The sequence below is a fragment of the Vulpes vulpes genome, chromosome 14 (assembly GCF_048418805.1).
Source record: "Vulpes vulpes isolate BD-2025 chromosome 14, VulVul3, whole genome shotgun sequence".
NCBI lineage: Eukaryota > Metazoa > Chordata > Mammalia > Carnivora > Canidae > Vulpes > Vulpes vulpes.
The window spans coordinates 105051725-105079208 of NC_132793.1; the positions used below are offsets into that span (position 1 = coordinate 105051725).

General features: G+C 49.8%; 1 protein-coding gene across 13 annotated transcripts in view; it reads right to left on the minus strand.

Annotated features, from left to right (window-relative positions):
• Positions 1-27484, minus strand: part of ARNT2 (aryl hydrocarbon receptor nuclear translocator 2) — a 156393-nt gene that overhangs the window by 29459 nt on the left and 99450 nt on the right. For all 13 annotated transcript variants that reach the window (XM_072737502.1, XM_072737497.1, XM_072737496.1 and 10 more), the window contains 4 exons: positions 10877-10953; positions 9391-9525; positions 6820-6894; positions 1072-1223 (listed from right to left, as the gene is read on the minus strand). In XM_072737502.1, the coding sequence (XP_072593603.1) occupies positions 1072-1223; positions 6820-6894; positions 9391-9525; positions 10877-10953 (439 nt within the window). The remainder of the gene's footprint in view (positions 1-1071; positions 1224-6819; positions 6895-9390; positions 9526-10876; positions 10954-27484) is intronic.

Consider the following 27484-nt stretch of genomic DNA (forward strand, 5'->3'; position numbering starts at 1 on the left):
GGGACTGCCCTGGAAGGAGGGGGGCCCGAGGGGTACACCCTAATCCAGGGTGCTGGGCGAGGCACCAGGGCAGAGCCCAGAGCCCGCCAGCAGGCCAGGGTCACAGCCCGCGAGTGTCTCCAGGACAGCTGTCAGATGAGGAAGGGAGGTGGTAGGGGTGGGGAAGACCCCACTGACTCAGAGCCAGGCCCGGGGAAAGGCAGGACAGCGGTACCACTGACCAGCGTGGGAGCATGAGGACAGTCCCATGAAGCCCCCCGCAGGCTGCAGGCTGCAGTGCCCCGACGTGTGCTCACACACGCTTGGACATCACTTTGTCTCTGTTCACACGGGTTCTGGCCTTGTACTTCCTCAAGAATAAATCAAGAAGGATGCATGACCTGCCTGTAGCTGGTGGCCTGACCTCAATCCTCACAGCAACCCCCCTCCCCACCCCCCCGAGAGGGATCATCACCGGTTGCAGGGACAGGGGTGTGAGTGCTGAAATGACACAACACACAGCTCAAGGTCATAGGAAGCGGAGGTCAGGCTCAGAGCCCAGGTCCACATGCTCACATGCGTGGATACGGGGTGAAGCCGGTGGCAACCATGGGACAGCGGGACTCAGAGCAAGAAGAATGTGTGGATGCCTGGGTGCTACCCCCAGCCCCTGCCCCCAGGCCCCAGAGCGTGCAAAGCCTCAGCCCCACTCCTTGGCTCTGCTTCGGGCACTGGCAGTGGGTGCGGCAGGCAGCCCGAGGGTTCCCGGCTCAGCTGTGCTGGGCTCCGCCTTCCAGGGGTACAGAGAGGCCTGGGGAGCAGGATACCCTAACTGAGGCTGGGGGGGCGGGGCTGCTATGGGGGCTGACCCTCAGCGTTGGGGTTTAGGAGCATGGCGTGGGGGGAGCAGTGATGCGGAGCAGTCCCCCAAACCCCCCAAATCCCCCATCCTGCTCCTCAGGCCCCGAGGGCCTGCTGGCTGCAGGGAAGCCAGGAGCCGGGGGGCATAAGGTCATCAGGTCTGGACACCTGGGAGGACCCCAGATAGGGTGGCAGGGGCAGGGGGTGGGGGGGGACGTGTGCAGCACGTACTTGACATTGGTGTTTGTGCAGATGACGTACTCGATCTCGTCAGAATAGGGATTCTGGAAGGTGAAGCTGCTGGTGCGGATCAGCATCCACTCCCGGCTCTTGGTGCGGAGCCGGTACATGACGGACAGCACCTGGCCCTTCAGTTTCACCACCTGCCAAAACATGGGGAAAAGGAAGGGGGTCAGGAGGAGGTGGAGAGACACTGGGCAGGTTCAGGACGGGGCTGGCAGGGGCAGCTCGCAGGCTGCGCTGTGGGGGCATCTCCCTCCCTGGGCTGGGCTCTGCCCTCCGCCACCCTCTCAGAAACGTCTGCTGTGTATCAGGACCTCTCAGCTCTCTCCAATTAGGTCACGACGCTCTATGATCCAGGTACTTCCCTTTTCGCCCTGGCTACAGGGCGACTCTGGCTTCCATACCAGCACCCCCACCCCCGGGGGGGGGGGCATCTCACTCCAGTGTAGTCACACCATAGCAGTGGATTTATTTCTTCATACCTCAGCCTAAAAAGTCCTTACCCCTGTTCACCACTGTTGATTGGGTCAAGCACACCCCCTGGGAGGAGGTGTGACGAGAGGATAAATCCATACGCAGTATCTGTGTGCAACTGCCCACTACTGCTTTTATGCTGAAGTACGGTTTCCACGTTACTTCCAAATGTACATCCTCGCAGGAGTTTCGTGAAGGTGGGTTTCACTATCACTATTCATAGAGCTCTACTACCGAGTCCTAGAGAAATGGAACAAGCTGCCCAAGATCAGACAACTCTGCTGGAAAAGCAGGGAAGGAACCAAGGTCTTCCTTCCCAACCACAAGTTTGTTTCAGCCGCTCTTGTGCTTCCTGTAGACGCACACAACCCCTGCACAAGCAGACACGGGGCCATGGGCGTGCACAGGTACACAGGGACCCTCGGCTGCCAGCTCCCAGGGCTGCAGCAGACACAGGAGGGAGGCTGTGAACAGCTGGCGGGTGGGCACTGACTTGGGGTGAACACAGCCCCAGGCAAAGGGAGATGGAGGGGGTGTGCCTCTCCACAGGCCTGTGTGCCCCAGATCCCAGGGCTGGTCGGGACACAGAGGGCTGTGAGCCTGGGGCAGCCCAGCTTGCTTGACTGTGAGTCCAGAGTGTGATTAGAGATAAGAATGGGGACCTGGCCCTAGGGTCAGTGAGTGTCCAGTCCCCCTTCCTTAGCTCCTTCTCTTGTAGTTTATTTCTGGCTGGACGTCTGTGGACAGTCAGGGGACAGGGACAGGGAGGGGCCTCTTGGTCACCTGAGTCCCCCCACCCCTGCCCCCAGTGCCGACCGTGGCACAGAGCAGGCCCTGGAGCACAGGTTCTGAGCATCCCTGACAGGTCTGGGGGCCCCACGCATGGAGCTGATGCAGCCTGGGCACCCACACTCTTTCTGTGCCACCCCTGGGAACCCAGATGGAATGAAACCTGAGTTGGCTGGAAACCCTGATGGGAGAGCCTAAGTGACAGAGAAACCAGACCCACACCCAGGAAGGCGGGTGCCCCTGCATTGCACTGCCTGTGAGGACACACTCACTGGGTGAGGCAAGGCCTGGGCCTGTGGGCTGGTGTGCAGGAAGCTGGCTCTTTCCCTGCAGGGCCAGAGGTCAAGGCCACGTACCCCTGAGGTCCACATTCAGAGAGGGTCCCCTGGGAGACTCCTCAGTCTCTGCATAAAACATGGGGGAAGGCGGCAGCCACTCCCATGTTCTGAGACCCACGTCCTCAGCTTTTTGAAGCGGCACACAAAAGTGCCTGTGTGTCTCTTCTAACTGGAATGCTTGAGACGGTGGGAGATGCTTCAGCTTATGTAGCAGACACTTGCCAAGGTGCCACCTGTGTGCAAAGCCGGCTCAGAGTTGGAGATGGAGCAGCAGGAGGGAGCCAGCAGCCCCTTGCCTTCCCAGGGGCCCAGTCCCCAGCTAAGCGTGTGGTACAGGTCACCTCGTGTGGGCTTCACAACAATATCGTGCGCATCTGGAATCTGAGCCCCAGGAGAGTTTGATATGCCACCAAGGTCTCCTGACTAAGCTGTGCAGAGGCTGAATGGGGTCCCAGATCCCCCTGACCCTGACGCCCACTGTCCTTTCACAACCCTGTCAACCAAGGAGGAACCCCTGTCTCAGGACAGCTGTGTCAGTAGGTGGAATCCAGGGAGAGCAGGCCAAGACTCAGCTTAAAACCACACAATCAAGAGGCCAGGGGCCACCAGGATGCCAAGGGTCCAAAGAGGGCTGAGGGAGATGTGGCTGGGAACTCCCTGGAAGGTGGGTACATTGTCGGCGAGTGAAGCCCTGTGACCTCAGGGAGGAGGCAGGTGCACCATGTCTGGGGGCTGGGAACCCAGAGTGTGGCGGCGGCCAGGAGGCATGGGTGGGGCAGGGCCACATCGGGGCCCCTCTGTTGTGCTGAATTTGGGTGCCAGGCCGACACAGGAGTCCACCCAGGCCGTCCATCTAGCACTGCGCTTCGTGAACATGGCTTCAGCCACTACCTCCACCGCAGAAGGCTCGCAGGAGTGCGGGGGGAGGCAGTGGGACCCTGCTCTGGGTCTGGGACTCGCTGGGTCCCTCTCTTCCACCTGGCTGCTGGGTAAACAGTAATCCGGTGAGGGTCCAAGAGCAGAGCCGAGGGCAGACTCAGGTTTCCTGGCCCCCATGCTGGCACAGGCCTCCCCAGCAAACCCGAATTCCTCAGGAACCCGACGGCACTCTAAGGGTCTCACGTCCGGGCTGCTTGAATGCTTTGGTTTAAATCCAGAGTTCCAGGGCTGACTCCAGGCTGACACAGCTCCCTTGGCGCTTCTGCAAAAATAAGCCACTTCCCTCTATCAACATTCATTCTCCAGCCCAGCCGGCAGAGGCTGGAGCCCAAAGAACACATGTGAGGGGCCAGGGCCAGCGCTCCAGGATGTGCCCGGGGCTGCCCAGCCCTGGCCCGCTGAGTTGGACAGTGGGGCCTCTGGCCCTCAGGCGGGGTTCCGGCTTCACCTCCTGCCTGCATCGAGGTGGCCGCTCCCTGGGCGCGGGGTCTGCTGTTACATTCCTCCTGTTTCTGTCCAAAACCACTCAGCTTCTGATGGCATCAGCTGGGTGAAATCTCAGTGTGCTGCCAGACGGAGTGGCCTGTGCGTAGTGTGGTGACAGGAGGATGCTCTGGAAGGGGCAGCTCCAGCCTTCCCTGTTACTACCCTGTTGGGTGACTCGGGTGACTCGAGGCAGGCTTCCGAGCCTCTCTCGGTCCTGGTGTCCACCGGCAATGGCAGGTTTGACAACAGACTGTATGGACTGCGGATCACCTGAGATGGTGTGTGACAAGGTGTCGGGCTGGTCACTAACCAGGTAGGGAGGCCCATCGTTACTAGAGCTTCATTTCCATAGATTCAGGAAAGGGAGGTTGACCCAGTCCAAAGTCTAGAACGATCTCCCTGTATTTGGCAGAGATGTGGCATGAAGGACACACTCTAGCAATGCTTAATCAGTCTCCGTTCACATTTTCCCAGAATGAAAGTCACCTGCTACGGGTCACGGTCTGTTTGGACCATGTTATGAAGAGCCACTCACCCACGAGCAAACTCTGCACTTGGTGGTGGGTGGGCATGACGGTGGGAAGCACAGACCTGGCACCTCCCCATGGGGAGCTGATGTTTCAGTAGAGAGGACGAGAAGAAAAAGAAAACCAGTGGACAAATAAAATAATTACAAATTGAAACAGTTGTTGTGCAGGAAAAACAAGAGGCTGAGAAGGAGGGTAGGGGGCTTTCTCTGCTGGTGTGGCCATTGACTGCATCTCTGAGATGACAGGAGTAAAAACCTAATCAATAGGCTGTCAGTCATGGAAGAGTCAGGGGACAGCAGTCTACTCCAGAAGGAACACGTGCAAGGGTCCTGAGGCAGGAAACAGCATGATGTGTTCAAGGCACCAGAAGACCCGTGTGACCACATGCCATGATGTGTTCAAGGCACCAGAAGACCCGTGTGACCACATGCATAAGACACATGGGGCAAAGGTCACAGAGCTTACAGCTCTGTGGTAAGGACCTTGGATCTGACTCCACGGGGAAGCCAACGGCTTGTTTAAGCAAAGATGTAGCAAAGCCTAATGCAGGTCTTTTGGGTGGTGTGGGGTCGGCAAGAGTAAAGCAGGCAGTGCTGCAAGGACACTGCCACGACATTGAGAATGAGAGTGGGGGTGGCCCGGCCGAGGTGGGAGGAAGGAGCAGGGGGAGAAGGTGCCAGCTGCACACACCTTTGGGGGTAACAGGACATGAGGGCCAGATGCCGGCAGCTGGAGCAGAGGGGAAGGGCAGACCGTGTATCGGTTCTAGGTGCGTGGAACGGGGGCATGGGGGTACGAGGTGGATGGGGGTGATGGGACAGCAGAAGCAGCACTGTGTGTCAGAAGGCAGGTGTGGCAGGCATGGCAGGTGCATGGCAGAAGCAGCACTGTGTGTCAGAAGTAGGGGCAGAGCGCCAGGGACAGTCGGTGCTGTCCCCTGGGGATATGGTCGCTGAGAGTGACACTCCACAGAGCACGGGAGAGGAGGCAGGGAGCACGGAGCCCCAGGGCACCGGGTCCACAGCAGCAGGAGCAGGTGGTGTTCTGGGGGAGACGGGGGCCCTAGCAGATCCTCCCCGACGCAGGGTGTGAATGGAGCTGCCAGTGTCAGGGGTCACTCTTGAGCATTGGGAAGCAATGGCAAGGGCCCACTGGGGCACGGTAACAGGAAGCTATCATCCCCCTGTGGGATGCATCTCACAGGCCCTTTTTCCATGACAGCGTCGGGCCCCTTCCTCCCTGGGGCCCAGGTGAGCCTCCGAGGCCTCAGGGAGGAACCTGCTTCTTCTTGCCGTCGCCACTGCGCAGGCCCAGGAGGTGACAGGTCCTCAGACCCCTGGTCCCCATGCGTCCACCATGTGGTCTGAGGTGCCCCTGCTTCCCCAAGTCTCCCCTTCTCTCCCTGGACACGATGAGGACGATGTCCCCCCTCCCCCACTGCCCTCTCCACCCCGCCCACGACAACTGTCAGAAAGAGTCAAGCACGTGGTGACCAGGACGCTAAATGATGCGGTGCCAGCCGGTCTCCCTCCCTGGCTCCATCTCCCCTTGGCCGTCTCTGCCCAGAGCATCAGCAGACCCACGACAGCCCCGCGGGCTGCCCCTTCCCCGCCCCACCCGTCACCCCTACCTGGATGATCCACAACCTCCCCCTGCCCGCTGCCACTGTGCCGTGTGTCCTCATGTGTGCTCTCTGCGGACACAGAGAGGCTTGCTCTCAAAAACACCGCTCGCCTTCTGGTCCTGAGAGGGGCCCTCCTGCCAATGACTCGGGGGAGAACGTCATGTCCTCCAGGTGGCCTCAGCAGCCCGTCCCGCGGGCCACCTCCTCCCCACCGGGTGTGAAGTGTCACGGCAGTCCGCAGGGCTCCTTGTACCTCCCTGACACGCTGTGTCCCTCTGCATCTCTGCGGGCTGGCTAGCGGTCTGGAACGTCCTATCGTGGGGGCAGGCTCCTCCTTCAGGACCCGTCCCAACGGCCCCCCTGCCCCTGAACACACGTGAGGGGCTCTTCCTGCCTCTTCCTTGCACCGTGGAGCCCTTGGTCCGGATCAGGCTCCCTGAGGCGTGACTGTGAGGCGCTAGCACCTGCAGTCTGCAGGGCGAGGGGGACTCCCGCTGCCAGCCACTTGCCCGGGGCCCCGGTTCCACCTCAGCGCTGGGCGGCCTGCTGGCCTTACCTGCTGGAAGCTCTCTCGCAGGTGGCTCTGGTCCTCAGAATGGCAGAATTCCAAAATATCCTTTCCTAGAAGATCCTGGATAAAGAGACAGGCTTTAAGAACCCCCAGTGCCACTTCCCATTAGGGACGTGCCTGTCAAGCAGCAGTGTTCTGACGTCCCCTTCACCCCACGCCCCTCCGCTCCCCCCATCACCAGGGGGAGGTGGCTGCCGAGGGTCCCCTGGGGTGGCCGCAGCGCTGGCCTCTGCACCCCACGTACGCTCCTCTGGTGTGCTCCATTCCAATTTCTGATTTCACCAGGGCGCTGCATCAGCAGCCCTGGAGGGCAATTTTATTTTTGTTTGCCTTTGCAGAGGCAAACTGTAGTAAATATATCTTTTTAAAAAAGATTTTATTTATTTATTCATGAGAGAGAGAGAGAGAGAGAGAGAGAGAGGCAGAGGGGGAAGCAGGCTCCATGCAGGGAGCCCGACGTGTGACTCGATCCCGGGTCTCCAGGATCATGCCCTGGGCTGAAGGCAGCGCTAAACCACTAAGCCACCCGGGCTGCCCTGTAGTAAAGATATTTTAATAAACATAAAAAGCAAGCAAGTGATAGACAGATGTGCTGCCCATGAAAACCAGAACTGTTTAAACGTGGAGACGGGAGCTCTCTCATGGCCAGATAAAAGCTGGTATCGACAAATACCTGCTGGACAGAAGCTTCGCACTGTCTACCTTCACCTGTTTTTTGTTTGTTTGTTTGTTTTGTTTTTTTGTTGTTGTTGTTTTTTTCCAAAGGACCTAGCACAAGCCCAAGACAAGAACCAACCAAGATAAGATCAACCGTCAAAGGCATCTCCACACATGTGACAGGAAAGTGGTCCAGTTGGACGTGCTCTGGGCGGCAAAGGACTGAAACAAGTTCATTGACCAGAACCCATATCAGCAATGATTCAGCGGAGGCTGACCCGGACAGTGGGAAGGAGGTCTTGTCTGTGTGCCAAGAAGCATCCAGACGCTCATGGAAGGTGCTGGTGGGTCAACAGATCTGGAAATACTCTGCCATCACAGTTATGGTGACTTGGGAAACTGTTAACTTCCCCCCTCACTTCTACCAAGAATCTCAAGTTCACATGAATCTAGAGATGTAGAACTATGCGAATGGTTCAATTTCAATGCTTTCTAGGTCTTTTTTTTTTTTTTTAAGTTTATTTAATTAAGTAATCTCTACTCCCAACACGGGTCCCGAATATCCACCCTGAGATCAAGAGCCCTGTGCTCTTCTGACGAGCCAGCTGGATGCCCCAGACCGCTTCTAGTTCTAAAATAACATGTGTGCTTGGAGTACCCACATCAAAATATCCCAAATTTTGTTTCTCAAAACAGGGATCTTTTTCTTCCTTCCTTTTTTTTTTTTTTATTCATGAGAGACATAGAGAGAGGCAGAGACATAGGCGAGAGAGAAGCAGGCTCCCTGCAGGGAGTCTGATACAGGACTCGATCCCAGGATCCCAGGATCATACTCTGAGCCAAAAGCAGATGCTCAACCGCTGAGCCACCCAGGTGTCCCTCTTTCTTTCCTTTTTAAAATGTTTTTTATTTTGGAAGAAATTTAAATCTACAGAAAAGTTGAAAGGATCGTGTGATAAATACCTGAATATCCTTTACCTAGACTGTCACATGCATGCTTTTTTTCATGTGTATATAAATATAAATATATATAAATGAAAAACATCAAAGTATATATAAATAGAATATCTTTCATACCCACAAACACACTGAAAAAGCTCTTATTGAATCATTTGCAAGTAGCCGACAGTATGGCACTTTTCCCTGAAGTGTGTATCTCAAAAATGTGACATCCTACAAAATCTAAGAGTCCATATTACACCTAAAAAAATTATATGATAAATAGTTATTTGATAAAATTACCCAATATTCCATGATATTAACATTCCCTCAATTATCGCCCAAATGTCTTTTCTGGCTACACATCTTCGGGGGACCGAGGACCCCCGATGGCTCTCACATTGCATGCTGTGATTTTTCTCTTTGGGTTATCTTCATTTAGAATAATTTCTCCTGCCTTCTTGTGTTTCTCATGATGCTGACTTTTTTTTAAAAAAAGGTCTAGAATAAAGACCTGAAAATACACCCCCTATAAACGCAGGTGCTAAATACATTTGAAAAACAAGGGATTCAGCAAAATTACGCAAACATCTGTCCTCAAGACTTTTCACTCTTTCATGTCCACATTGTTTCTTAGCCCAAGAAGGAGAGGCTGTGTTTGGTGTTCATCTAAGTTAATGGATCTGAGAGCCCTGTCCTCCTAGCCCCATCCTTCATGCTGCTTTGTGAACAATCAGGATGGTTAGGGCAAAAACTGAAGAGTTAATTTTAAGCAGTGCAGCCACCTGCAACGTCTTCCTTGCTTTGGAAGGACATTCCTCCCTCCAGGCAGGAATCTGGATTTTTATGCTGCGTTCCCTATGCCGTCATTCAGCTGTATCTTGAACAGATGAGAGAGATCAGCACATTTTAAGTGAAGTTAAACCTCTAGCCAAGTGCCAAGAGCTCAGAGCCACCCACCTGCGGTTGGTAGCCGATCACGCTGATGCATCTCGGGTCTACGAATGTGATGATCCCATCTGAGTTGTGCCGAGATAAGAACTCCGTGGGCACTGACATCCCGCTCATGTCCATGCACACAGGAGAGCTGGTCACCTGGAAGGGGGGCATCCACACTGAGGTGGTTCTGGCAGAGACAGAGGTGGGGACGGTAGGAGAGACGGACACGGGAGGAATCCACGTGGAGTCAGTTTTCCAGATCCTTCTGAGTCATTCTTGCACCCAGCCTAAAACTTTCCGAGCGTCCTGGACGCACCTTCTACTAACTAGCACTGGGGGCCCTTACACTTCTGAGCCTCGATGTCCTCTGAGTCAACAGGAATAACGAGTCCTGTAATCTCTCAAGGTCGGGTGAGGTTCAAAGAGATCCTGCATGCCAACCCCGGCACGATGCCTGGCACGTAGTTGGGTGCTCAGAGACATCAGTACCCACCTTCCCCTTACTAAGGATGGTCAGAATATTTGGGAAGTACACACTTGGGGAGCGAATGTACCCCATTGTTCTTTCTTCACCCACCTGTAAGGAACAAGCAGTGTTCATCACAGGTGAATGAAACTACTCACTCATTTGTCTGAAGGCGTTAGAACCTAGGAACCAGGAGTGTGATAGGCTACCATCCTCTGAGATGCATTTACTGCATCCCCTGTCAACAGCAGGGGAAGGCTGGTGGTGCCCCAGGGGGAATGAGGGGTCCAGCTGCCTGAATGCCTACTGTGTGCGCTGGATGCTGAGCCCACGGGCTCTACAGACGCTATGTAGTACATGCAACTGTCACAAGATTAAAGACACATTCCCCATGTGGCTTCTTAGGGCTTTGCGGGGAGGGGCATGCGCTCAACCAAGAGAACAGACTCTAAAGAAGGACAATAGACTTGTGAGCCCGACACCAGGAGTGTAGGGAAGAGAGAATGATCCTGACTATGAGGACAGAGGAGTCCCTTCAGCTGGATGTTGGAGGAGGCCAAAATAGAGGAAAAAGGAGAAATTTCGGGAGGAAGAAAGAGGAGCAGGAAACACCAGGCCTCAGAAACAGCCTGTGGGGCCCAGAGAGGTTGGAAAGCACTTGCGGGGTCTGCGGAAACAGTGAGGAGGGCTTTGGGAATCAAGCATCAGGGGACAGGAGGGAGGAGGCTGGAGGAAGAGTTGGTGCTTCACCCTGAGGACCCAGGGGAAGCATTTCAGCCAGTCTGGCAGCTGCCATGGAAGCAGAAGCCGATGCTGCTGTGGCTGGCACTCGAGTGGGGGTGGACCGAGTGGGGGCACCCCGCTGCTCAGTATGCCTCCCTGTGCTCTCCCAGATCCAGCTTCACCCCTGTCCAGAGAGGGACCCAAAGCCCCGAGAACGCTGGGCACACAGAGGTCAGAAGAGGCAAACCCGTGTGCTTGCGCTCTCTGGCACAGCAAGCCCCCGTCTGAATGTGCAAAGGGCCATGCCCTTCCCCTCACCTGGAGTCTTCCAATCGCCACAAGGCAGTACTTACTGCCTTGCCCCACATCCGCATCCTCCTCAGGGATGGTCATTCCTGAAAAGAGAAAAGTCAATGTCATCAACAACGAACCCAAGACAGGTGGCAGAGGGGCACAAGCACCCAAGATTTTATGCAACCCAAAATACAGGTCCGTGTGGACCGCTCAGGGTCTGGGAAGGGAGCCAGTGCATTAATCAGCACCCACTCCCACCCAGCTCCTCTTGAGCTGCCTGACATCTTTGGTAACTTCAGGGGGCGGTGTCATCTGCATCTGTGCACGACGCAGAGGAGGTTAAGGGAGATGAAATGATGAAATGCAAATTATTCATTTATTTACTTGCAAAATGTGGCCAAAACATTTAGCTAGAAAGGAAATCTCAGTAAGAAGTGTAAGTGGGTGTTTCTGGTTCCATAAATATTTCATTTACAAGGGTGATAAAAGAGATACAAGTGAAGGTTATTGAGCATTGAAAACCAGTGCCCTGGGATCCCTGGGTGGCGCAGTGGTTTGGCGCCTGCCTTTGGCCCAGGGCGTGATCCTGGAGACCCGGGATTGAATCCCACGTCGGGCTCCCGGTGCATGGAGCCTGCTTCTCCCTCTGCCTATGTCTCTGCCTCTCTCTCTCTCTCTCTCTCTGTGTGACTATCATAAATAAATAAAAATTAAAAAAAAAAAAAACCAGTACCCTTTGGGGCACCTGGCTGGCTCAGTCGGTGGAGCATGTGACTCTTTTTTTTTTTTTTTAAGATTTTATTTATTTATTTATTTATGAGAGACACACAGAGAGAGAGAGAGGCAGAGACACAGGCAGAGGGAGAAGCAGGCTCTATGCAGGGAGCCCGATGTGGGACTCAATCCCAGGTCTCCAGGATCAGGCCCTGGGCTGAAGGCAGAGCTAAACCACTGAGCCACCCGGGCTGCCCGCATGTAATTCTTTATCTTGGAGTTGTGAGTTCCAGGCCCACGTTGGAAAATTACTTAAAAATAAAATCCGAAAAAGAAAAAGAAAGAAAAAGAAAAAGAAGAAGAAAAAAAAAAGAAAAGAAAACCAATGCTCTGGGTAGGCAGGATTTGGTTAAAATAGTCCTCAGGGTTCTTTGGTCAAGGAAGAGTCTTCTGCTCTGTGCAGGAGCCTGACATAGGGTTGCCCATGGTGCAAGCTTCTTGAGTGGCCGAGGTTGATCCCTGACAAGCCACCACCAGGATCTAACTGCAGGTGAACCTGCGGGAGGAGGGTGTAGAGGTGTGCAGGGAGGCAGGGGCAAATGCTGGCATCAGCAGGAGGAAAGACTCACTATCATGCTCTATTCTGATGCAGCATCTCTGGCAAGGTGGTACTGAGCCATCTTCAGGTTACCGTCCTGATACTTGGATTTTCTCTATATTTTCCAAGGGTTACTTGCACAATACTCTCAAGTAACATGTGATCTTTAAAAATGGCTTTGACTTAGTACCCAACAACAAAAAGACAAATATTCCCAAGTAAAAATGAGCAAAGGATCCGAATGTTACCCCAAAGAAGACACATAAATGACTAATAAGCACATGGAAAGATACTCAACATCATGAATCATTGGGAAATGCAAATCAAAACCACACTGAGATACCACTTCACACCTATTAAGATGACTAATAAAAAAAAATGCAATAACAAGTGTTGGTAAAGACATGGAGAAACTGGAGCCTCGTATACCACTGGCAGGAATGTAAAATGGTGCCAGCACTTTGGAAAACAGTCTGGTAGTTGTGTCATGAGGTTAACCACTGGGCCACCATATGACCCAGCCGTTCCACTCCTAGGTGGATGTCCAAGAGAAATAAAAAAAATCTGCCCACACAAAAACATACGCATGAACGTTCATAGTAGCGCTATTCACAACAGCCCCCCAAAGTGGAAACAACCCTAATATCTATTCACTGATGAGCGGATACACAAAATGGGGCAAATCTATACAATGGACTATTACTCAGCCACAAACACGAAGTGCTGATGCACGCTACAGCCCAGATAAATCTCGACAACATGGGACTGAATGAAAGAAGCCAGACACAGGAGATCACACAGTACGTGAGTCCATGGGAAATGTCCAGACCAGGCATGTCCATGGATACAGAGAGTGGATGCCTAGAGTGTGGGGGGGGGGGGAGGAGAGAGGGAAGGGGCCTAGCTGTTACCACGCATGTAATTTCTTTTTGCCGGTCATAAAAAAAAAATACCCTAATTTTAATTGTGACAGTTGAAAACTGTCATGCAACACATGCAAAACACATGCAACACACGAATGTACCAAAATCCAGATAACTACATGCTTGAAATGGGTGATGCAGGCACGTAAAGAACCCTGGTCCTTTAAGGAAGTTTGGGTTTACTGAAGATTTTAGGATATGTGCATTATATCTCAACAAAGCCGGTCTAAAAAAAAAGGATTCTGAAAAAAATAAAGAGGTGGGACTGAGGGAAGTAAGGAGCCATCCAAAAGCCCCATGGAAAAAAAAAAATCAAAGGTGACATTTTGGTATACTTTTGTCCAGTCTTTGTTTTTTTTTAATAAATTAATTTTTTATTGGTGTTCAATTTACCAACATACAGAATAACACGCAGTGCTCATCCCGTCAAGTGTCCCCCTCAGTGCCCATCACCCATTCACCCCCACCCTCCATCCTCCTCCCCTTCCACCACCCCTAGTTCGTTTCCCAGAGTTACTGTCCAGTCTTTGTGGAGCAAGTTTAGGAACTAAATAAAAGATAAACATTAAAGTTAACCTTAATGATGTCAATTCTCTTTATGCCCTTTATTGTGTGTATATGTGTATAATAAGATGTCTTTCCTTTCTTACATTGTTTTGTATCCTGCTTTGGAAACTTTAGAACTTATTGGGAAAGCCTTTCAATGTGTTAAAACATCTGTTTTTCATTTTTCCTTTGAATGGACGGACCGTGGTTCGTCCGACCCCATCTCTACGGTTCTTCATGGTGTGGGATCGCAGCTTCCTGCTCACCCAAGTAAAGCAGCCATGCACACCCTTCCAGACAAAGCCTTTTAGTGCAACGAGGACATCTTGAGGATAAAAATCCCTAGAAGTGAAATTGGTGGCTTAAAGAACATAAATGGTACTTTACTGTTGGTTATATTTGCTTTGCTTTTATTTTGTTAGAATATATATTTATTTTCCGTCTTTCATGGACAGCCTGCACAGGCTTTTGCTGTACGAAGATCTGTTTGGGTTTTTTTCCTCACAGATTCTGAAACTGTCTTTACATATTAAGAACATACAAGTCCAGGGACGCCTGAGTGGCTCAGCGGTTGAGCGCCTGCCTTTGGCCCAGGGCGTGATCTCGGATTCCTGGGTTCTAGTCCCATATCGGCCTCTCTGCATGGAGCCTGCTTCTCCCTCTGCCTGTCTCTGCCTCTCTGTCTCTCATTAATAAATAAATAAAATCTTAAAAAAGAAAAATATACAGATCCCATACAAGTTCCTTTTTAAGTGTGTTTTCTATATTTTGTCTATTTGTTTTTATATAGAATATTATTAAAGTACAATTAAACCTGTCAGTTTTTACTCTGCAGTTTTTGCCTTTGGGGCTCATTCTATGAAATGATCTCTACCCTACGGTTATGGAAAACATTCACCCATGTTTTCATAGAGTACTTTGAAAGCCTCATATTTATCTTTAATAAATCTGAAATTTATTTTTGATATGTTTGACTTCATGTTTTCCAAAGGATTAGTCAGTTGTCCTCAAACTATGTACTGACTAATTTTTTCCTTTCCCCACTAACTGAAAACGCTTCCTTCATCACAAAGCACATTTCTATTTTTTTAAAAAGATTTTATTTATTCATGAGAGACAGAGAGAGAGAGAGAGAGAGAGAGAGAGAGGCAGAGACACAGGCAGAGGGAGAAGCAGGCTCCTTGTGGGGAGCCCGATGTGCGATTCGATCTTGGGATCCTGGGATCATGCCCTGAGCCAAAGGCAGGCGCTCAACCGCTGAGCCACCCAGGCGCCCCACACAGCACATTTCTAAAGAGACTTGGGTCTCTTTTAGGTCTTTTTGTTCAATAGTTTGATTTTTAAGTTCAATATATCACATTTTAATTATTCAGGCTTTAACATACATATTTCCATGTCTGGTATGGCAATTACTTCTTAGTACTTTATCAAGATTTTGTTGGCTATTTTTGTATTTATTGGCCCATATGAATTTCAGAATTAATTTTCACTTAAAAGAAATCTCATTGGGACAATTATTGAAATTGTATCAGATCTATACACTGGTTTGGAACAAACCAAAATCTTTATAATACTAAGCCTTTGCATCAAGACTATGTGTGATGCTCTAGGTAGCTGGATCATTTGTGTCCCTCCATATTATTTTGTAGTTTAAGCCTATATATCTCATGTTAATGTTTTAGCATATACGCTGCAATGCTGTTATCTTCATAAATGGGTATTTCTTTTTTAAAAATTAGAATTAGACCTGTCTGATGTTTTCTCTCACAAGTCTTCATGAAGAACTACTCACCACTAGGGCAATACTTTTGTTTTCAAATTTAATTTTTTTCATTTTTAGGGGCAGCCCCTGTGGCGCAGCGGTTTAGCAACACCTGCAGCCCAGGGTGTGATTCTGGAGACCTGGGATCGAGTCTCATGTCAGGCTCCCTGCATGGAGCCTGCTTCTCCCTCTGCCTGTGACTCTGCCTCTCTCTCTCTGAATAAATAAAAAATAAAATCTTTTAAAAAATTAAATTTTTTCATTTTTATTTTCACTAATTCCATCTTCTTAGTTTGCTTATAGTATTTTGTCACTATTTTTCTGGTTTATAGGTCAAATAAATTCTACTTTCATAAATTAAATTCCCAATTTGTAAGTTAAATTCCTAGTTTTTCTGCATTTAATAATGAAAGTTTTTCAAGCCACAGCTTTCTTTCAAACACTGGCCACGTGCCCTAAGTCTCTAGATGGAGTGGGGTCACAGTTGCTACATACAAAATAGTTTGTAATTAGGGTTTCATTTGACTTTCATCCTTCACCAAAAGTTACTCAGGATGAGTTCCTTTATACCAGTAGTTGATTTGCCCTTTTATAAGGACACCAGTTGTACTGGATTAGGAACCCATCATATTCAGTGTGACCTCATTTCAACTTAACTAGTTACATCTGCAAGGACTCTATATCCAAATAGGTCAAATTCTGAAATACTCGGGCTTAGGACTTCAACACATGAATTTGGGGAGGACACAATTCAACCTATAATGCCTTCTATGAATATTGTATGTCTACTCCTCCCCTTCCTAGTAGGTTAGCCATGACACGGACACAGCACATGAACCAAGAGAACACTGTCCTGTATCCATGACAAGCATCACTAATTGAGCATGGGCTTCTTTCCCACTAATTACAGAAGCAGATCCAAAACAGCTAGTCAGAGTCGGCCATAAAATAAAACCTATTTGCCATTTCTGTTTTCTTAGTGTTTTATGACAAAGTTGCATAAATTCTTTCAATAATAATGATTACATAAAAACTTTAGTGATACTGGTCAATCTGGGTACTTCCTGGTACTGCAGGGTGTCTGAGTGGGAGATGCAAAGAGAGATGTAGGTACCAAACACTCCCTAGCTCCCTACGATGCTCTGAGCTCTGTTTAAATATTAAATAGTTTAAATATTACAAAAATGCAGAGAAAACAGATACAAGAAAGCTATAATAGGTACAACATGACACGAACAAAGTGGCTAGGAAGTCAGCAGAATCCTGGTGAAGGCTCTATGGACAAGGATTCATGAGAACTGGGTGTGTGTGTTTGGTGGGACTGGGAGGCCCTGGGAACAGATGGCTCTGGGATGGCACTCGGGGAAGGAGGTGCAGCATGGTACCTCGGTGAGTCTGGCACAGTTACATGTGACATCCAGGCTCTGAGCACCCATGCCATCAGGATGTCTCTCATGTAAGGCAAAAGCTTATGAAAGTACCTCATCCATCTGGAAAGTACCCATTGTCATCTCAGCAACCAGAACAAGGTTTCTATGTTTTCCTCATAGATGTCCCAAAGGCCACTCACTACAGCCCATGTACTCCGCTCTCAAAAAAGGCTGCCAGTGCCCAACTCACAGCCTATTTTATTTCCTTTAATGCAGGATACTGGCAAGTTGGGGTGCTTGGTTGTCTAGAGCAGAAGGATGATAAACAACAGTCTGTGATTGGTTGTGGACAGGATAAAAACAGGCACAAGTGCCAGCCACCAGCAGGTGGATTTGAGGGCAGTGGATCCTATGGAGCATAAAAAGAAATGCACCAAAACAAACCACCAATAAAACAAGTCATAGGGGAGATAGCACTGGGCTGAAAAGCCCTGAAGATATCTTTAAATTGTCCTTTTAATTTCTGTCCAGCTCTGGAACTCTGTCACAAGAACTCTCAATCAGCAGAGAAAGATGAGAGCTCATTCTGTGTCCCTCATTCATTCTACGCAACAAAAAACAATGCAAACAAAATCAGAAGCTAAATGTCAGGCTAGAAGAAAATATTTGCAACATATAAGAAACAGAGGATTAATCTTCATAATGATATAAAGATGTTCTCTAAGTAAATGAGGAAAACACATCACCCAACAGGAAAATGGGCACACAGCATGAACAAGCAACGTGCAGGGAAATACAAAGAGTCAAATATACTCAGGAAAGTCATTCAACTTTGTTAACGAAGAAAACCCAGTTGGAAATATGTCCTTTCCCCCCCTATACTACCCGACTGGCAAAAATTACAAAAGAATGGAATCATTCTTGGTAGGAAAGTGGGAAAATAGACACACTCCCATCCTGCCTTGCAGGGTAAATTTGGTGATATCTACGAGAAGGGACCTATGTCATTGCTCTACCAATGCTGAGATGACCCTGCAGAAACACCAGCACTTGTGGGTAGAGAATCACATACAAGGGCATTCTGGGCAGGAGCCCCAACCTGAAAACAACATCAGTGCTCCCGTTTGAGGACTGGCTGATGAAATATTGTGCAGCCACTTTAAAGAATGAAGTAGCACTATATGTACTGACTTGGAAACATATTTCTGATATCCATGATACATTAAAAAACAGCCTATGTAATTAAATATACAACATGAGCTCCAACTGTTTCTCTATATAGAAAAATACCTAGAATAAAAGGCACTGGTGTGTTATCAGCTGGTTCTTGGAGGTGGGTCCTGGGTAGGAAGGGAGACTTATTTTTAGTTCATAATTTAAAAAAATGTTTTAAATGTGTTTGTGGGTGAATTTAACTATAATTTTAGAGATTTTTATAGACCTTTCAAATTTCTTTAATGAAGATGGGCTGGTTTTGTCATAGCCATTAAAAAAAAATAGAGATACCAGGATAAAAGAGCCCAGCACATGATGTTTGGTACTTAAAAGGGTGGGCTTCACACACTTGGGAAGTTTTCTGAGTTGGTTCCTCATTCTCCAGCAACTCCTGGATCCCGCGTGTGGCGTATGTAAATCCAGACATCAGAACTCTACCTCTTGGCCCTCAAACTGACGGAGAGTGTACCTGATGATGCTAGAAGTTTAATTCTAAACCATCTGACAGAACTGCAACACTGCTTTCCAAATTAACTGGTCTTGAATCATGAACATTAACATGCATCTTCTTTTGCCTAAAAGGAAAGTTGTAAAGGGTATCTTCTGCTTTTACCTGGACTTAAGAAGATACAGCTTTGTTTCCAATAAGTCATAGTCTGTAAACAGAGCGCTGGCCAGCAAGGAGCCAGTGAGGGGCTAGCCAGAGTGACTCCAGGGCCGCATAGAGGTGCAGAGGGGACATCGGGAGTGAGGACAGCCCCTCCCTCGGCTTCCCTTCACTCTGCCATCCATAAAGGGAGGAGGGGGCTGTGGGCCTCATCTACTATGAGACTGAGGCCCTGTCACCTTCCCTGGTGGAGATGGGGGTTTCACTGGAAAGCAGCATGGCTTCAGGGTGATTTTCAGCTTCAGTCATACAGAGTTCACGGATACAATGACACACCCCGCTGGGGGCTTCTAGACTCTGCAACCACCACCCTTCTCCCAGTGGAGAGGGCGGGGCCACGTCCTGCTGTCCACCTGCTGGCCCTCCCGCCTATGCCCGTGGCTACTGGGGGCTGTGCTTGCTGCTCCCTCCCTGCCAGCCCTGGGCACGCTGGGCGCTGGCTGGCACCCACAGTCCCCTCTGCACTGCAGGTCTCTGCTAGCACACCACTCATCACGGCCTGCCCCTCAGCCGCCCCGTGCCGACCATGCCATGACCCCTCACCACCCGGTGCCTCGCCACTTTTGCCTCCGTGTTCCTCTCTGTGAACATTAGGCCCACTTGCTCCTGCTCACTTTTCTCCAACTAAATGGCTCCCAAATGAGCTCCTTCTACTCAGCCCTTGGAAACTGTATTCTTGGCAACCCAAGCTTGTGGCCATCTGCCTCTTACAGGCTGTGACCTGGCTGTGTCTGTGCCTTCCTCAGGGGGACCACCACCCCAGCAGGGGCTACTCCTTCCTCCAGTGGCACTGGTTGTGGACCCCGGTCTCTGGCCCAGGGCTGCCTCCACACACCTGTCCTGTCGCTGTGCTCTGCAGCGTTGGACTAGCATCTCCTTCTCCCCAGTCCTGTCCTACTTCCCCACGCTGTGGTCCACCCTGTTGCCACTTCCATTCACCCTGCCATAGTGCAGCCGTCACCCAATTTCAAGTCCCCTCTCTAAAGAACCTCAGAAGGTTCCCCGTTGGTCACCAATTTCAGAGCCACTTATTCCATCTGTGAAAGCACATCCCAAAATCTATTTTGGGGAGCAGCTCATCCAAGGAAGAATCCTGGTGAATGATATGAAGGGTAAATACTTTTGATAGAAGAATATGATAATTTTCTGCTACAGATTGGCTGAGCTCACCTGCCAGTATCTCCTTACCCCATTCTGGGGACTTTTCAGAAAGTAGAGCAAAAGGAGGCCTGTGTGTCCTTCAGAGCATGTATCTCAGAGCACAGCAGCTGAGCTCTGTGGGTACCCCCCTCCAATACAGGGAGACACAAACTGTCTTCACATTTGAAATGGTGGTGACGAGGTTTTCTCTGGATGTCAGGAACGCAGGCTATAGCTCTGGAGGCCTCCCAGTGCGTGCTCCAAGTGGCCATACTGGTTCCAGGAAAGAACACTGTAAAGGGAAAGTGGTCATGGTGGCTGACACCAACAGGAGCAGAAGACAAGTCTTTGGTTGGTTTGATTGTTTATTTTTAAAGGAAGCTCCATGCCCATCATGGGGCTTGAACTCATGACCCTGAGATCAGGAGGCAAGTTCTTAGAAACAGAGTGTCTCAATGGTGATTAAGGGTCCCCGTGCTGGAGTGACCAGAGTCTGGATTCAGGAATCCTGACTCTTACCACGTACTGACAGCAGAACCTCCAGCCTCTCTGTAGTTCAGGAAATGGGACTCATAAGAGCCATGATCTGTGAAATGGGAACAGCAGTGAGCACTGGGCGAGCACAGTGCCCGGCATGCAGAACTCAATACAACCAGTCCTTGCTTTCCCTGAGACCCTGATCCAAAGACGTGGCCTTAGCACTCACCCAAAGACAGGGCCTGTTGCAGTGGCCTAGCTCCGATTGGCAGTAGGTTTCCTCTGTGGGGTCTGGGCTGTGGTTAAGGGCAGGGGACAGATGATGGGGTCAGCAGAGACACACAGCTTTGTGGGGCTTTCAGTGCTCTCTCTGCCACAGAGGAGGGGCTGGCCTGAGGTGATGCTCTCCTTGGCTCTGACATTCTGTGGATCCAAATGCCAGCATGGAGCTCAGCCACATGGTCTGTCAAATTTGACATATTCTGTGTGCTCCTCCTCAGTGCCACTGAGTATCTAGGGCCACCTTGGGTATCCAGCAGTGTAAGAGACCCGGCTCCTTCCTCAAGGAGCTCACTGACTGGCAGGGGCATGGAGAGCCAGGTCACCACGATTCCATGTGGTTTGTTTTAGGATAGGGAGATGAGCACAGGGCTGAGAGGTGGCCATGCAGCCCAGGAGGGACGCCAGGGCTGGGAGGAACAGTGTCAGGAGGGAACTCTTTCTGGCAGGAGCCACAACATTTATCAAAGTGAACCAGGATAATTCCAGCCATTTTAACAGATTTGAGTCATTCCCTGATTGGTTTCATAAACTTACTTTGCCCCCCGTTCAGTTACTTTTCCTTTGGAAACACGCTTCGCTAGCGCCAGGTCAAAATGGATTCTGAGTCATATAGCAATACACAAATGAAATGTAACTGGAAACCATTATTTGGGATGAAACGTCACATTGGCCAGAAATGTGTGTTCATTTCTCACCCGGGGTTGCGCTAACCGTGTGTAGAGACACTCATGGAAAGTTGGCCTGTTTTTTAGCAATGCTGGGTGGAGTTTGTCCAGGGACTTGTATCTTCACATGTGAATTAAGACATATTTTTGCATTCTGCCAAAGGCAGGGAAGAAAACAACCTCCTTCTGCTGCAACCACTTTGGGCCACTTGTTCACAGCATGCTTCCAGGATATTCTCTGAGGAATACTCATAAGTTTTAGGCAAAAAAATAAAAAAAATAAAAAAAAATAAATTTCTCTGGCCAAATACATTTGGGAAGCATAGTTTAAACAAAGATAAAGAAGTTTCATCACTTAGACCTTCTTGGAGAATTCAGAATGCTTCTCTCGGAGAGGAAAACAGGACACGAAGTTTCCCACATTATTGACCACAGAATTTTTGTTTCATGGATGCGTCTCTGGGGAGGTGTGAGCTCTGAAGATATTTTGGGAAATGCTGACCTGTAGGTATGTTGCATTTCAGCATTCCTGCTGGTGACTCTGAAGAAATGAATCCCCCACTTTGCAAAGTAGAACTCTGAAGCTCAGAAGAGGAAACCAAGACCATCTGAGAAACAACCTGAATGTCCAGAATTACTGCAGAAACAACCAGAGACTGAGACAACAGCAAGTCTGCATCAGTACCAGAAATCAGGAGTCAGCCGTAAGCAGACTAGCAAGGTGAGATCTGGGGGTATCTGGTTTGGACAAGATGGGATGGAGGAAAGAGCTGACCAAGACATGAGCTCCTATACCTGATGCTACATGGGGAAGAACCTCCAGTAAGGCCAATCTATGAACTTCTAGCTGTAGCGGCTTGAGATTAGTGAGAAATGGGGGCAAATCATGAGGGCGAGCCAGGCCAGGAGGCCTATGCCTCCCAGAAGTAGCATAGTGGCCAAATGCCACTGCATCCTATCAAGGCCATTTGTGACTTCATCTCCTGCCCCCACCTCTATCCTTGGGTACAGACAAACAACTCTTACCACTGTGTTACTCAGGTAACAACAAAGGTAAGCATTCCTCTCCTGACCTCGGCAGGGCATGACAGATAGCACCAGAACCCACATGGTCAGCAATGGGACCATCCAAAACCTCAACAATGCACAAGCACATGGTGGCCTCTCGAGGGCAAGCCCCGTGGAAAGAATCACAAGCATGAGAGAAAGAGGAGGCTGACTGGAGGCATCATAGCAGGTGCTCCCACTAAAGAAAAAGAGTTTCTTTATTAAAAAAAAAAAAAGGGAGAGGAAAAACCCTTAAACTCAACAACCCGGCATGACACAAGAGGACATCATATTTACAAAAAAGACACAAGGCACAGTTTTAATTTAGCAAGTGTTGAGTTCACATGAAACATACCATTGTGGAGTTAAAAAAAAAATTAAATGGAAATCATACGGCGAGGATCCAGACTGAGAAACACCCCAAAGAATTTGGGAGAAAAGGATAAAGAAACCTATGTAAGGGGCAGGGAGAGTGGACGCGGGAAATTGATATGGCTGCAGGTGTGAGTAAAGGAGGCTGAGCAGCGGCAAGCTGGAAAAATCCAAATGAGCTTCCCCATGGAGAAGAAAGACTTGAGTGTGCAAGCCGCAAGGGCCCACCCAACACCAAGTGAGATGAATGAAAACAGACTTGCCCTGGACGCCATCTGAGCGAAAGTCTTGAATTCCAGGGATAAACTCAAAACAACCTATAGCTCTCACGGTGGGAGAAAGGAGAAGCAGGCTGCCCAGGGAAGAAAAACAAAAGCCTGTCTCAGGCCTCTTTGGAGAGGGAGCCCCATGACCCAGGAGCCCCCAGGGCAGCCACGGGGGAGCCACAGGGAGGATCGCTCAGACAGTCAAGGAATTGTGGATGGCGCACCCACTCACTCTTCTTGCAAGAGACTACAGGCTCCTCCTGCCACTGAGGGAAGATATAACATCATGGAGGGGACACTGTGTAGAGTAAATGAGGTGAGCAATGCAGCCCATGGGGCCAACCAGGGATGGGTGACCACCTTCTTGCAAGATAGATGATGTCAGACAGTGACCACATACCTGAACTCTCTGTTATGGATCTAAAGCCCCAGATCATCTCTACTCTTAGCACAGGTGAGGGGAGGCAGTCTTGTGGGACCCATAAGTGCGGGGACCCTGGAATTGTCTTGGGTCTAAGTCCCGTCAGCCATGCATGCAGCCTGCACCTGCCTTTCTGGAATCCCATATCCCCTCTCCTTCTGCAAGCACTGCCCCGATTCGACATCACAATTTCTTCCTGGGTGAGTCTCCTCCAGTCCACCAGCCTTTGGGCCCATCCCTGTTCCTCCCACTTTCCTCCAACATGTAGACTGATCTCTAAAAACCTTCAGTGGCCTTCACTGATGCTCCATGGGATGGAGAGCAGTGTCCAAACTCCCAGCCTGGCCCATGAGGCCCCGATCCCAGGATTGGCCTCCTGCCCACTCAGCCATCATCCTCTGTGGCCACAGCAAAGTGCACACAGCTGCCAGCACAGCACCCCTCCTACCAGGAGAGAGCAGAGCACTGTGGTGAGAGCATCAGGAAGGCCTAGTCTCACAGCCAGGCCAGGAGCTGAGCTACTTAATGACACTGTGTGCATCCTCTGGCAGCTCCTCTGTAGGACAGGGTGGTAACAGGCCAATACTTCTTTGGGTTTCTTGCAAAAATGAAATAATGTAATGCAGCACACAGAGGGCTGTTCCTGGAGCCTAGTGTGTGGCAGGCACTCACCAATGGAGCCATGGTCATTACTCAAACCCTGTGCCCTCATCCATGCAGCCCTGTGCTTGCCGAGTATTTTTTCAATTAGGAAATTCCTACATTTTCTTCATGTCTACACTTCTGCACAGGTGTTACTCTCTCCTTGCCTGTGGGGCTTTCAGTGGGGCTGGCCCCAGCGAGGACGACAGAGGAGCCAAGCTCCACACTCGCAGCAGAAGGGCTCTCCCCTCAGCCTGCTTCCCTCTCTGTACTTTGCCGTGACCTGCGCGCCTACCTGTCTCCCCCACTGGAAAGTGAGTTCCCAGGGTAGGACCTGTGGCAGACTAGCTGCCATAGGGTCTCCAGGCTTAGCAAGGTGCCCAGCCCACAGCAGGAGCTGGAAAACCTCCACTGGGGCACCAAAACAGGGGCTTTGCCCTCGCCAGGAAGGAGCATCCAGGAGGCTTTGCCAACTGTTGCTCTGCATCTCGGAGCTTAGGTCCCGGCTTTGCTGTCTGACCCAGCATCAGATCCAGGGCCTGAACAGGAGCCCAATCCCTGATGTGCTCATGTGCCATGGACAGGTCAAGGTGGCCCAGGGTAAAAGGAAGCAGGGATCCTGCCACCACCTTGTGAGTCGGCAGCCTTAGTTCAGACAAAGTGGCTTTGGGAGATTTTCAAATGAAGGCAAACAAAGACACTGTGTTCAACAAGCAAAGTGCAAGAAGTATGGGGCTTTTGTGGGTGAGCTTGTGGGAGGGCTGAGCGGTTTGGTGAAATGACAGCACTGGCGTGGCCCCTACACATCCTGGCCCAAAACTCCAAGTCACCTCCAGCCTCTGGCATGCTGTGGCCCAGGCTTTCTGATGGTCCAGCAGCAAAGTGAAGAAAAGCACCAGCCTCACAGCTGAGAAAGCACGCAGGGGTGCCAGCACCAGGGCCCCCTCCTGAGCACATGGGCCCAGACGGAGTGGTCAGATCCGGTCAGGCTCCCCATCCCCTGGGTGGAACCTCGGCTCTCCTATGCAGACACACTGCCAGTTCTCCAGACATCTCCCCCACAGATCATTAGGTGATGAAGGTAGCCAGAAGACAGTTCCTGAAGGAGAGGCCTGCGCGAAGTGGCTGCTGGTTCAAAGCCGGACGTCTGTCTGACGTGCAAGGTAGCAAGGCAACAACAACCAGGGGTGGGCAAGAAATGACATCTTCTCAGTTTCAGAACTTCCTTTTGACTCTGAATATATCTCATGAGATATAAAGTGCACCCCATTACGTGCAACTTCTTCCTCACCCCTGGATTCTGCTGACCACAGTGTATCTGCCCCATCAGACTGAAGCAGCGCAGGATCTGATGAGGGGGCTGTCCCTGGAACCTCGCTTTCTTCCTGCCACACCCCAACACTTCAAACGAAACCCACATAGTGCATGGTGCAGCAAGGCAAACTGGGAAGGCCACCACATTACAGACGGGGCTCGGAACACGGGATGGCGCCTTAGTGCTCATGTTCCCAGCATGGTCAGCGGGTCCCAGGCAGAGCTCTTGGGGCACGGCCGGCCAGCATATGCCGCACACGGGTCATCTAAGACCCCTTTCTGGCACCCCCTCTGCTCACCTGTAGAGATTTCCAAGGTCGCCAGTGGATATTCTTGGCAACATTGGTGCTTAGGACTTCCTCCTTTCCAACCATGTCATCGTTTATAATTAAGGAGCTTGGGGCGTGCAGGGACAGCACTCCTCGAGAACATTCACAAGGCTCCATGCAAGCGGAGGGAGAGTCACTGCTCCAGTGCTCCAGTTCCATGACCTTATCCTAGGGTGAGCGTGCCAATGACCTCACTCTGGCCACCTCATTGAGGCCAGATGACTCTCTCTTCCATCTTAAAAGATTTCTGGGAAAGTAGATTGTATCAACGCCTTTGGAAATTCTGGCAAGAAATTATTTCCCACATCTACCCTCTAGGTCAACTATTCTTCTGTCTCTTCCCTCCTTTCCTTCTCTCCTTTCTTCCTTTCATCCATCAATCCATCTGTCCATCTGTCCAGTCTTCAGGAAACATACTATGCACCAGATCTGAGCTAAGCAGTGGGGTGGGCAAATGAATGCAGCCCACACGTGGTCTTGAGAGATCTCCATGGGACGCACACACAGCATCATATGTGCTAAGAATGTAGTTATCGACCAAGGAACAGCATATTATCAGCCACAGAACAAGGCGGCATAAGCTAAGTATCCTGGGTCAGATGCTTAACTGATTTGAGCCATCCAGGCACCCTCAGACTGATTTCTTTGAAACATCATTTTCTCTGATTACAAAACTCACGTAAAAGCTGGGCAAAGGCAGGCGTGAAGAGAGAAGAAAAAAGTAGCAATACTCTGCTCCTCAGGAATAACAATGGCTAACACTGTATGTACAGTTTAAAAATGTACAGATACATTCTTCACTTCTAACAAAAATAAACTTGGGGTCATGATGTTTACGTTGTATAGCCTGCTATTCTTTTTCACTTCTTAGCACTTTGCTTCATTCTTTTTTTTAATATGCTGATGCTTTTATTTCTATAGGATAAATTCAAAGTAGTGATGTTGAATAGTCAACAGGTGTGCACATACTAATTGTTAGCACAGGGAGCTATATAGTTTTTTCCAAAAGATTGTAGCAATTCCTGTTCCCATCAGCCCATGCTCTTCCAATCTCCATCAGAATCGGTCTTTTACAATTTATCACTCTTTTACAATTTTTGCATCTCCAGGGGGTGAAAATGGCATCTCATTTCTGTTATCATTTGCATTACTCTTACTGCTAGAGGGTTGAGCACTTTTTTTCTACTTACTGTCCATGTGTATTTTATGAGACATTTATTGAATCTCACTTTGCTTCATGCTTAAGTGTCCTTTGAAAGCACGCCGAGTTTGTGGTCATCCAGTATCGCATCAAATAGATACTCCATGCTATTTTTAACCAATTCTGTCACTGAAATTTAGACTAATTTAGTGATCTCACAATTATTAGGAATGTTTATTTTTAAAAATATTTTATTTATTTATTCAAGAGAGACACACAGAGAGAGGCAGAGACACAGGCGGAGGGAGAAGCAGGCTCCCTTCAGGGAGCTTGATGCAGGACTCAATCCCAGGACCCTGGGATCAAGACCTGAGCCAAAGGCAGACACTCAACCACTGAGCCACTCAGGCGTCCCTATAAATAATGTTTAAATGTGTAACACATACACATCTTTGATTAATTCCCTAAAATAAATTCCTAGAAGTGCAACTCCTGCGTGTTGGGGAACGCACATTTTAAAGCATTTGGTAATATTGCCAAACTAATCCATAGAAGGTCTGTACTGCCTTGTAATATTCCCACTAGCAGTGCATCAAAGTGTCCATTTTTCTGAACCTTACCAACACTGTGTATTTTGTCTTGGCTACTTTCTGCCACTTGATAGGTAAGAGGAGACAGTATCAAATTATTTTAATTTGCAGTTCTAACAGGGAACTAAATGTCTCCCATCTGCTAAGTGTG